Raw genomic sequence first — 12,748 nt, 5'->3', positions numbered from 1 at the left:
TTTGCCAACAGAGCGTGCAGCATGAGAACACCTATAGGGACCCCATAGCAAAGTACTGCTACGGAGAGAGCCCTCCCGAGCTCTTCCCCGCGTGACGGTGAGGGAGACTGAACCCACTGGGAGGATGCGCTGCTGAAGAACTTGTAGCCTGAAGCCCTTCTCTGGTCTTCAGGGGAAGACTTGACCTTGACCACTTCTTGTGCTGTGCTCTTTGGCCTCACTCGCCCCCGGGCTTACCAGATGGACTTGTTCCGTAAAGCAGTTGGAAATCCCAGCCGGCGGGTTACCTTCAAGAAAGACAAGACTGTGGGCGACCTGGTGAAGGCATCAGCACTCTGAACGCCTCTGCTCTGCGGCTGCTCGGGGACCTGTGGGGCATCTGTGTGTGTTCTCCTCGGGCCCTTCACTGTAAAGTTATTTATTGGACTTCTTTAGAGTAGTGGGAAAATTCTCATGTTTCCTATAGGAAAATTCCTTGATAGTTGAGTATATTCAAGGAGATTGTTCTTGTTGTTTTCTTGTGTTCTTGAGTTTCAAGAGTGAGATCGACCCTTCACCCAGATAAAATGTTTGGTCTCTTAGAACAAGCATGTTCTCTCGAGGTGGTTTGTTCTTGGTTTTGTTTTAACAGCATCTTCAAGAGTGGGCCCTGAACACCGTGTCCTGACATCTAAAATTGTCTAGAAACTCAGATGCTGTTCCCTTCTCATCCTGTGCCAACTTTCTAGCAGCTGGCACCATGTGCTCTCAGGTTTTTTCCTAGTGGTATTTGGATATGCTTGTTTACCTATGTGCATGCACCGTTTTAACCAGAAATTCTGCCTTGTTGTCCTGGAGGGTTCTGTTCTTGTTTCCTCTGCCCCTGTTGAAATGACTGGTCTGCTCAGCCGTGGGACAGTGGGAGCCTCAGGAAAGTCATCTGCTGGGCGACCTCCTCCTCTTCTGTCATGGAAACCCCATCTTAAGGCGATTCCTCAGTGGAGATACATCTCGCAACTGACTGTAAGTGGTCGTCCTTTATCGCTTTCAGCTTCGGGAGATGTGATGGGTACAGACATTTGGTTTCTCTATGATTTACAAAGAAGAACAAAACTCAAGTTTCTGTCAGGGTGCCCTAAGAGACTCACATCTACCCTCCGTGGACATTGGATGTGCAGGCTGCTGGTCCACATGCTGGAGGCGTCCTGTGTTTCTAATATGACACTAACCCTCTCTGGTCAAGGCTGAGAGTATTTGGTCCTCAGATCAAGACGTCGTGCCCCTCTTTGCTCTCCGGAGTCCATTACCGCACACTGTTCTTTCCCAGAGCCCCTCACTAACCCTGGTATTGGGCAGGGTCTTCCTTGTTCTTTTTCGGTTGTTCAGCGGTTGCCCTCAGAGCAGAGCACGAGCTTTACAGCCCGCTTTCAGCATTTTTATTTCAGTGGAGCTTTTTCCTTGGGCCACGTTTGCCTTCCTGTATGTTTCTGCAGTCCATTCAATGGAATAGTTTTCCCTTAACTCCCTCCTGTTATCTTCCCAAAGTAGTTTGTCCCCCTAAGTCAACTTTCTTAGAGGGTGAACTGTCTGGCAGTTGTTTTTAATGTTAGATCCCAGGAAATCTATTCAGTTTGCATCAGGTTTTTCAGATTCTGTGTGTGTTCACTGGTGCTAAATCAGACTGTGTGTGAAAGTAATGGACACGTCTGCATGTTTCACCAGCTCATTGCTTTTGGTAACTCAGTCTGTCTCCTGGTAGTTGTCACTGACCAGCCTCTCCTTTGAGCTTATTTGAACCCTTGGGCAATAACGTAGATTTACTGTGAAAACAGTTTATATCAAAGGTCAGCCATACCTGTTTATTCTGTATTTGAATATTGGCAAGCACGTTTTGCATTTTCACTGCTTTCACAGCCTCTGCAACTTAGGTAGAGAATTAAGCTCGTTTGTTCCCACCTCGTAGATGAAGAAATGGAGTGAAGTGACTTCCCTGGGCCCCATGACGGAACCAAAACACGACCTTCATCTCCGGCGCCGGGTCCACTGTCCTTCCCACCACCCCTCACCAGCTCCAACACTGACTCATCTGTAAACACTCCTCTGAGAGCATATGGATCTCGGTTGTCCAGGCCAGCGGAGGGGAGAGGTGGTATAAGTAGCCAAATGGGGTCAGTAATCCAAAGGTCATTTTCATTCAGCCCTAGAGTATGTTTTTCTGTACTCCTAAGAGGCACGTTCGCTGTTTTGGAAAGTCATGGTACTGCAGACTCTGTAACGAAGCCACCCAAGGACGTGGAACGTCACGGGCCTCCCCAGGCTTCTAGCCTGGACCCCTCCCTGCTCCCCTCTCTGGTTTGTTTCTGGCTCCTTCGACTGAAGATTTCCAGAATTAGGGACCTTGTCGTAGTTTTGTATGCCCAGAGCTTAGCAAAGTGCATGATACACATCGGATTTTAAGAAAAGATCAGAGAAGGAATGAAAACACCTTTAGTTTAGAAGAAAATTTTTTAAATTGTTATGTTTGGGGTGAAAGGTAGTTGGGTAATTCAAAGCATTTCCCTCAGTTCTGAATCTTAATTGCCATGCTCGTTGCTGGAGCAATAAAGATAAGATATGTTCTAACAGGGAAAGAAGCATTCTGTAGAAAAAGGCGCTGCCTCCACAGGGCCTGGGACTTGGGGTGGCCCTGGACCTGGCAACGCTGGGGCTGACATCGGAGGGCGAGCTCAGCAGCTCTTGGAAAAGCGGGGGATAGGATTTTAGAGCAGGGTTTGCAGTTTTTGGCCTGCTCCCGGAGCTGACTTGGAGGCTGTCCAGGGAGTGCCTCAGTTGGTGAGGCTGCAAAGGCGCTGTGGGAGCTGTGTGCAAGGTTCCGAGCAAGCTGTTCCCATCGTTGGGATTTGCAGGTAGATTGTATATGAACGGAGATGTTGCTTATTTAGTCTACTCTTTTTTTTGTTTTGTTTTTTTAATGGTTATTGGAGTATAGTTACTTTACTCTGTTGTGTTAATTTCTACTGTTATTTAGTCTACTCTTCACAGGCTGGAGAGAATTCGGCCTCGCAGTCAGTAACTCCTACTTATTAAGGCATGGCCTTGGGTAGTCTTTCCTCTTCTGAGTCCCAGGCCCTGCTCTGTGATATGGGATCGCATCTGCTCCTCGTGGGGTTGTTGTGAGGTGTTGGAGTGAGTAAAGGCCCAGTGCTGGGCATGATGTCCACATCTGCAGTCCAGTGGGGGTCTGACATCACGTAGTTGGCAAGGTGGGGATGGGTGGGCCCCTTGGGTGGAAGGGTGGCAACTACAGAGTTCTAGGTATTATTTTTACAACTATTTTTAGAAGAACTCATGCTAAAGATAATTTTTAAAATGCAGGTAATTCAGAAATGTGTCAAGATGAAAGTAATAATGACCTAAAATCATGCAACCTAGAGATCAGCCCGTTTTTTTTCTCTTCCCTCATGACTTTCTAGGCAGATATGAGAATACTTTTTCTTCTTGAAAGCAATCCTCTGATGGACATCCTTCTATGTGACATATAGGCCTATCTAATAATTTTTAGTGACCACCTGGTGTCGGTTTCATGGATATACCGTAATGTTATTAATCCCTGCTGAGGTCATTTAGCTTATTACTGTTTTTTTTTTTTTCTTTTTTGGCTGCTACAAATAATGCACTGATGATATGCTTTCACATACACGTTTGCATGTTTATTTGAGAATGATTTTCACCAATTTATACTCCCACCTAAACTATGTGGGGAGTGGGACTTCCCGGTGGTCCAGTGGTAAAGGATCCGCCTTACAATGCAGGGGACGCAGGCTTGATCCCTGGTCAGGGAACTAAGATCCCACATGCCGTGGGGCAACTAAGACCGCGCGCCACAACTACTAAGCTCGCAAGCCTCAACTAAAGAGCCTGCGTGCCACAAACTACAGAGCCCACACGCCCTGGAGCCTGCGCGCCACAACTAGAGAAAAAACCCGCACGCCACTACTAGGGAGAAGCCCGCGCACCTCAACGAAAGATCCCGTGTGCCACAACTAAGACCTGACACAGCCAAAAATAAATAAAATAAATAAAGTATGTGGGGAGTGTCTTTTGTCATATACCTAAGAACCCCTTAGTATCATTTTTTAACTCTTTTTGCTAATGGATCTCTATGTTCTAATTGATATTTAATTTCTTCCCATATTTTGATTGGGTGTTTATCTTTCACATGTGGTAAACTGCTCTTCTTGACCTTGGCCAGTTTTTCTTTTGTTGGTCTTTTTCTTACAGAGCGTTCTTCACTGAAGGAGGCCTTAAACCCCTTTTCTTGTTTTTTTCAACCCTGCATTACTCAGAATCAAGTGGCTCACTTGTTAACTAACTTTTCCAATTGATCTAGGGCAGCAAATGGGGGCAGTTTTGCCCCCAGGGAACAGTTGGCAATGTCTGAGACATTCTTATCACAACTGAGGGCAGGCGGTATGTGTAGTGGGTGGTGCCCACCACTGCCCCCACGACACAGAGTCATCCAGCTCCACGCATCAGCAGTGCCGGCCGAGGCAGAGGCCCTACTCTCGGGTCACATTTTACCCCCTTCGGTTAAACAGAAAAACTACCAGGAGCTGAGAGCCGACTTGATTATTTCGCTGCCCTTGCCTTCTGCCGTGCGCAAGTGCTGCTGATTAAATTACCCTGGAATCCCACAGGACGTGCTGTTTCCTCCCTGGTCTCTACCAGCCCAGTGCTGCCTCCAGGAATGGCACTGTTACTCTGCGGCAGCGTCCCTCGCGCGCTGACACAATCCAAGTGCAGACACCCTCCCGTGGGCAGAATGACCAGGTTTAGAGAGAGCCCCCTCCCCTCCTGGCAGATCTGCCCTCCCCATCCCCCTACAGTAGCTCTTTGCAAGGAGGGCCTTTGGGGGTGGGGCGAGGGGAAATGAGTCACTACAGATTCCATTTGGAAAACAGGTCATTCTACTCTAAAAAGGTACCACATAAGTAAGTAGAAATAATGAAAAGAAAAAAGAAGCCAGTGGGATTGTGAGAGTTCTTTCCTACACAGCACTTTTCCTGACTCTGTGGCATCAGTGCATTGCCTTCCGGGCCCTTTGCCTGTGTGGACTCTTGTTGCATAGTGTGTTGTCATGGTGTGAGGACAGTTTTGGGTACCGGGATCCCCGTTTTCGCTCAGTCACACATCTGCAAAATTCAGCGTCCAGTCAGCTTACACAGACACGAAGAGGAACAGGTGGCCCCCGAGGGCCTGAGTGGGGAACAACAGGGGTTGTGTTTGTGTGGCCGACTCCGTGTCCCGGCAGCCCCTCGCCACGTACCTTCAAGTGTACAACTCGATTCATGTCTGCTGTTAGAGCTGAACTGCTGGACTTTTCAAAAATAGAAGTACAGCCTTTAATATTATAATAAACAGAGCAACTGGCCAGTTACAACCAGCGGGCCCTGCAGTCAGTCAAATGTTTGGACAGGGGTCCAGCTGTATTGTTTCTCAGGACTGCACAGTCTGTGGGCTCGGAGGAACCAAAACATATCACTGCTAGAAATGCATTTTATTTCTAAGTGGGTACTTTACAAGTTTTTGGTAGGGTCAGTAGTTCCTCAGGTCTTTGGACTTTCTAAATTCATACATTTTTTTATGCAGCATAGAGTAGGCAAGCTCTGGTCAGCTTACATCCGGGTTATCAAAAGCAGAAGTGTTTGCTAAATGAGAAGAAGTGGTGTTGGCTATCAGTTAAATTCAAGATTTCAGACTGTGTTGGTCACATGTCACTATTAGGAGTGTGTGTGTTTATAAGTGTAACAGCAGAATGAAGTCTGTGAGTAGCATCCTAATTTTACTGATGAGAGCACAGGCATTAATGGCCTTGAGTACATTAACCTATTCTGGCTTTGGTTTCCTCATTTGTCAAAGGAGGGTGATTGCTAAGGTATCTTGCAGATCCAAAATTCTGATTTTTGTGCCAAAGATCCTGCCGCGTGTTAAAGCAAGACCAGAGCCCAGCGACTTGGTCCTTGGCTTTGATTTTCACTGGGTAAGTGGAAACCAGCCATCTGGAGCCTGTTTTCTTCAAATCAGGGCTTCCCCTTTTCTCTTGAAGATTTCAACTGGGGCTCACCGTTTTTTGCCTTTTTCTCCTCGGATTTTAAATAGAGACCATATTCTTCTCTGCTGGGACCAACTTATTATGTATTGCTGCTCTGCACCTGTGAAGACAGCTGCTGTGTTTTCCATCATAAAAACAGCTGTCTTTTGGCAGGGAAGCCCAGAATGTGCTCTGTAGCTATACCTTAATACAGTGCTAAATTATTTAGGCATGCTTAACCTGAGATGCTCAGAGCATCTTGGAATTCCTATTAAGGGCTTCTGTAGTCATCGCTCAGTGAAAGGTTTCCCTTTCATTTCTTTCGTGATTACTAGGCAGAAACCTGAAAATGTAGGGAATTACATTTTAAAATAATAGAAAATTACAAAGATACTAAATTGTACCACAATAGTCAGATCCCCAGCCCCCAAAGATAACCACTAATTAAAGTTTTTATGTAAAGTTATCTTTTTTTCGTACATGAATGTGTATTTTGTGTTAGTACATAAATAAAGGTAGAATCCTGCTGTACATAATATTTTAAAACAGTTCTTGTTGTGTTGGCTTAACCCAACTATAGCTAATTAATTTACAGAGCGGGAAAAGTACACATTTTATTTATTTTTAATTTTTTTATTTTTATTTATTTTTTTTAAAGTACACATTTTAATTGTGTCATCTGGCCTCTAAAATAAAGCCAGGGTAGGATTGAAAGCCCTTTTAGAAATGCATACAAGTTTGTCATTGCATTTCTGCATCCCTTTTCTGTCTGATTTTTACACAGTGGGGAGACAAGTCTTTGTGTTCTTCACAAATAAGTTACAGACATTCTATTTCAGCCAGAGTTGACCTGCAGGAAATGTGCTGAGGTCAAAGCCTGTCACGGCAGAATGCCGCTTTCCTGAGAGAGCTAAGAGAAAAAGATGGGGGGAGCCCCACTCCAAATCTCTGAAGTATGTCATTCATTTCAGTGAATCACTAACTGCAGAATTAAAAAAATAAAAAAATATATAAAATGGCTGGGAAGGACACATGGGTACCGTCTTTCTGGATGTCTGGTTTGGGGAAAGGATGAGCTGAGCTCAAAGCAGCCAAGTTTCCCCAAAAGCCAGCTCTGCTTTGTCAAGTTTGTGGCCCATATGATGGTTTTTGAGGGCAGGAGGGATGTCATTTTCTAAAGATGTTCCCAGATGCTCCGTGGGCTGCTATTTGGAGCTGGAATCTTCTCTGCTCACCTCCATAGTTTCAGAGGCCTAGAGTCTCGCCCCATCTCCCCCCGCCCCCGACACACGTGCTGGACTCAGTTTCTCTCAGGAGGTTTTTGTCTGGGCAGCAATCCAGGGCATGCTCCGAGAGCTCAGGCCCTGACACCCGTGCCCCTCCTGAGCTTTGCCTGCAGCCTGCTGAGTGCCAGCTTGGAGGCCTGAGATAAATAGTCTTGCAGCTGCTTAGCCGTCAGCCGGGCTCATTTATTTGACACAAATAAGCTCATTGACCTGATTTAGCGCAGGGAGGAACTACGGAGTCAGGTCCAATATGATCTTAAAGCCCTGTCTTTTCACCACAGCCTTTTCAGACCTTCAAGGATGGCCACTGAATTAAACGATGGTCGTGGGCACTCTTTCAAGGAAAGAAGGGGGAAGAGAGAGAGATGGGAGGAAGAGGAAGGGGAGAGGAGAGAAGAAGGAGGTGCCAGGGGCACAAAGAGCAGTTGCTCTCTGTGCCACTTGGCGGCACCAATTCCTTAGGTTTTCTGTCCTCAGCATAGTCCTTGTCGGGAGACTGTGGGACCTGTGCCTGAGTGGATTCCCTCTCCCTAAGACAATGAAGGACCATCTGGTAGTGACGACAAACCAAGACTCTTTCCCGGGGCCTGTCGATTTTGTGCACAGGGACTCAGGGGAGTATCCATTGCAAGGAGAAGGAAATAGATCTGCTGCTGGTGCCCTCGAAGACCCCAGGCTTAACCAGTGCCCGTGACTGCCCCCTTCTTCCTCCTCTCCCGTTCACCAGGGCAAAATGTAGAATAGTCTCTTGACCATTCCTACCCAGACAAAAAACATTTGCACCATCACTTTCACATGGCACTGTCTTCTGAGGCCGGTATTCTTTCTCATCTTCATTTTAAGAGCAAGGCTCTGATGCTCAGGTTAAATTTTGCTCTAGGTTATACCGTTAGATGCCAACTTCAGAGCCCTGGAAGGTGCACGTGGGCCCAGCCTAGGCACACTGTGATAGCAGCGACTGTCTTCCTATCATTTCTGGCGCTAAACGCCTCTTATTTAATCCTAACAACCACGCTTATGAGGTAGTAGGTCTTTTTATCCTCATTCTAAAAAAACAAACTCAGATTAATTTCTTCGTGTAGGGGAACACTGTCTTAGTGGTTTAAACCAGGATAGTGACGGAACCCAGATCTTTTTTTGCTCTTGGACCTGGACTTTTAGCCCCTGTGATGTAGTAAGTGCCATACTGGGCTCTGAGCGCTGAGAAGGAGGTCCTAGATGGAGGAGGGGTTATTTGCTCTGAAGCTTGCTGTTTGACCTTGGGTTTGGATCATCCTTGATTTAAGCAGAATGTTTCACCTCGCTGCTAGTCCTGCCAGGAAGGGTTTTTGAATAATGCATTGAAAGGGGATCTTAGCCTTTCAGCACAACCCAGGTGAGAGGGCTCTATCTTAACATTCTTTTTCCCACTGAGCAGAGTCCTTATAATGGGCTGAATTGTCTCCTCCCAAAATCCGTATGCTGAATTCCCAACCCCAGTGCATCAGAATGTAACCTATTTAGAGAAAAGGCCTTTGAAGAGGTGATTAAGTTAAAGTGAAGCTGTGAGGGTGGCTTCTAATCTAATAGGACTGTGTCCTTCTAAGAAGAGGGAGAGACACCAGGGCTTTAAGAGGGCAGCCGTCTGCAAGCCAAGGAGGGCCTCAGGAGAAACAAACCTACTGACACCTTGATCTCGGACTTCCAGCCTCCAGAACCGCGAGAGAATAAATTCCTGCCGTTTTAGCTCCCCAGTCTGTGGTATTTTGTTACGACGGCCCTCACTGACTGATAAAATCCTTGAAGGAAATGATGCTGAGTTACTACGCAAACCCGAAGGACAGCACGGGGTAGGGAGCAACACTGAGCTGTATTGCTGGAGTCATCTTGGCTCCAGTGTGTCTCTTTTTTTCTGGGCCTGTTTGCCCATCTGTGAAAGTGTACATGGGAGCACGTATGAGGGTCCTTCCAGCCCTGGCATTCCAGGATTCTAGTTGGTAGCTTCAAGACCTGAAAAGTGCTGCTTTGAATCTGTGGTGTTGAAGTGCAGGGAGATTTTGCCCCCCGGGGGACATAAGCCAATGTGTGAAGACAGTTTTGATTGTCACGAAGTGTGTGTGTAGAAGTACTGTTGGCCTCTAATTGAGGCACAGCCCCCACTGTCCACAGTGTTGAGGTGGAGAAACCCTGGGTTAAACTTCGTTGCCCCTTGAATGGTGATGACGGGGAATTGCCAGCCCCAGTCATTCATTCAGCATGTATTTACTTGGCATTTACTGTGTGCTTAGCTCTGTGCTAGGGAGTACAGAGAACTGGAAGACAGTCTTCTGGAATTTAAAATCGAGTTGATCCTGAGCCTCTGGTTTTGGGAACATAGTACCTAAACATTCTTAGGTGTCAATGCTACCGTCCCCCTTAGGATAAACTGTCACTTTGGGTTTCCAGAGAAAGTCTTTTATGCTTGGACATCCAGGAACCATTTATTTAGTTCCACCTCATTCATAGACCTACACTAGTATAGCTTGTTTCTTTGCAAAAAGGATTTGAGGAAACTCTGTGTATTTGTACGTAGTACTGATTAGTAAAACAAATTAAATTAGAACCAGTTTAAAATAGAATGCCGACATGCAGTTGTGATACAGCAACACAGTTGATGCATATACACATATATGCATTTTTCTAATTTTTCCTAATTATAAAGTGACATATTGCATTATAGAAAATTAGAGAAGTAAAGAGAATAGAAGCCTTCATAATCCTTCCATTTGTAGATAACCATTATTTGGTGTGTATCTCTTTTCATACACATGCACATATATTAATATATTTAACAAAAAAGAAAATTGTGATCCTATTTTACCATTTTGTAACCAAATGAATGGCCCTCAAATGGGGCTTTGACATCTGATTTGGGGATCACAAGGCAGAGAAAGTGGCCTGCATGCCAGGCTGGCTGTGGAGTTACGGAACCAAGGTCACTGCCCACCAAGAATGCATTGATTCAGGGAGGTGGGTGAAGGCCCACATTTCATTTCACAACTCCAGGGGGCATCAATTCATTTGGTAACAAAGAGAATGGTGTGTTCCACGCCACCCCTTGCCCCTTCCCCGTTGTGTGACCCAGCAGCCCTGGAACTCTATTTTTTGTAGCAGCTTTGTTGAGATACAATTCACTTACCATGCAGTTCACCCATTTAAAGTGTACAATTCAGTGATTTTAGTATATTCACAGAATTGTGCAACCATCACCACAATCAATTTTAGAACATTTTCATCACCCCAGAAGGAAGTCCCATACCCGTTAGCTATTGCCCTCCCATTTCCCCCCAATCCTTCCAGCCCTAGATGACCACTAATCTACTTTCTGTCTGTAGATTTGCCTATTCTGGACATTTCATATAAATGTAATCATACAATATGTGATCTTTTGTGACTGGTTCCTTTCACAAACATGAAAGCACCATGTTTTCATGGTTTGTCCAATTATAGCATGTATCAGTACTTTGTTCTTTTTTAAAAATTTATTTTTTAGTTGAAATACTCATACACCATACAGTTCACCCTTTTTAAGTATACAGTTCAGTAATTTTTCCTATTCACAAGGTTATGCAGACACTACCACTAATTCCAGAACATTTTCATCTCCCCAAAAGAAACCCCATACCTGTTGGCAGTCACTCCTCTTTCTTCCTCCCTGCCAGCCTGTGGCAACAATTAATTTACCTTCTGTCTCTATGGATTGACCTATTAATGGATATTTCATATAAATAGAATCATACAGTATGTAGTCTCTTGTTACTAACTTCTTTCACTTAACATGTTTTCAAAGTTCACTCATGTTGTAGCATGTCTCAGTACTACATTCCTTTTTATGGCTAAATAGTATACCATCATATGAATAGACCACATTTGCTTATCCATTCATCAGTTGATGGGCATTTGGGTTGTTTCCACTTTTTGGTTATTGTGGATAATGTTGCTGTGAACATTTGTGTATAAGTTTTGTGCGGACATACACTTTCTGTTCTAGGCATATACCTAGAAGTGGAATTACTGGGTTATATGGTAACTCTGTTTCATCTTTTGAGGAACTGCCAGACTGTTTTTCAAAGCAATTGTACCATTTCACATTCCCACCAGCAGTGTATGAGGATTCTAATTACTCCACGTCCTTGCTAAGACTTGTCATTGTCTGTCCTTTTGATTGCAGCCATCCTGGTGCTGATGAAGTGGTATCTCATTGTGGCTTTTGACTTAGCATATCCCTGATAGCTAATGATGTTGAACGTCTCTTCATGTGCTTAGTGGCCACGTGGACATCTTCTTTAGAGAGATGTCTATCCTAATTCTTTGCCCATTTTAAAATTGGGTTGTCTTTTTATTCTTGAATTGTTCGAGTTCTTTATATATTTTGGATATGAACCCCTTATTGGGTTCATGATTTGCAAACATTTCTCCCATTCTGTGGGTTGACATTTCACTTTCTTGATGGTGTTCTTTAAAGCATAAAAGTTGTAATTTTGATGAAGTTCAATTTAACTAATTTTTCTTTGGTTGCTTGTGCTTGTGGTGTCATGTCTAATACCACTTGATTTTTTTTTTTTTTTTTTAAAGGATGGATGATGAGCATGTCCCTTTTTTTTTTAATTTTAGCAATTTCATGTATCTTTATTTATTTGTTTTATTTATTTATGGCTGTGTTGGGTCTTCATTTCTGTGTGAGGGCCTTCTCTAGTTGCGGCAAGTGGGGGCCACTCTTCATCACGGCGCGCGGGCCTCTCCTTATCGCGGCCTCTCTTGTTGCGGAGCACAGGCTCCAGACGCGCAGGCTCAGTAATTGTGGCTCACGGGCCTAGTTGCTCCGCGGCATGTGGGATCCTCCCAGACCAGGGCTCGAACCCGTGTCCCCTGCATTGGCAGGCAGATTCTCAACCACTGCGCCACCAGGGAAGCCCACCACTTGATTTTTAAGGAATGTTAATATTCCTTGGAATAGATGTAACATAAAGGGATAATTATTTGATACTAACTTGCACAATGTTTTAATGCCCTTATCCCTACCTCCACCCCCAATAACTCTATTCTGGTGATATCTGGAGTTAGACCTCAAGCCATTTGCAAATTTCGTCAGATCCCTGTAGCCTTTGTAAACACATCATTGTTACTCATGTCTCTTTTTCTCCCTTGGAATGTGCTTAGTGATGCCCAGACCTCTGCAGTGCAATTGACAAGGTGAGCAAGTTTCCAAGCAGCACAACTTCAGGTGCCCTTTGTCCCTGTGATTCCATTGCCAACGTTGCACTAATGCAACCTTGTGGGACCACATCGCCATCTTCTGGCAAATTTGGGAAAGTGCAATGCCAGGAACTTGAACGTTCTGTGGAAGGTCTTTTCCTTTTTTCCCTTCTCCGTG

The 12,748-nt window shown here is 44.9% G+C and overlaps 1 protein-coding gene across 32 annotated transcripts in view; it reads left to right on the top strand.

Annotated features, from left to right (window-relative positions):
* Positions 1 to 12,748, top strand: part of SPRING1 (SREBF pathway regulator in golgi 1) — a 316,969-nt gene that overhangs the window by 15,931 nt on the left and 288,290 nt on the right. For 8 of the 32 annotated variants that reach the window (XR_014251704.1, XM_082416852.1, XM_082416878.1 and 5 more), the window contains exon 5: positions 838 to 1,002. The exons of 17 other annotated variants lie outside the window; for them this stretch is intronic. Coding sequence is in view for 14 of the 15 variants with exons in the window: in XM_082416852.1 (XP_082272978.1) it covers positions 838 to 1,002 (165 nt within the window). In the remaining variant the exon portion in view is untranslated. 7 more of the 32 variants (XM_082416862.1, XM_082416851.1, XM_082416871.1 and 4 more) reach the window with 5 other exon arrangements.

Source organism: Balaenoptera physalus (genome assembly GCF_965194825.1).
Source record: "Balaenoptera physalus genome assembly, chromosome: 12".
NCBI lineage: Eukaryota > Metazoa > Chordata > Mammalia > Artiodactyla > Balaenopteridae > Balaenoptera > Balaenoptera physalus.
This window is presented reverse-complemented; position numbering and strand designations above follow the sequence as displayed.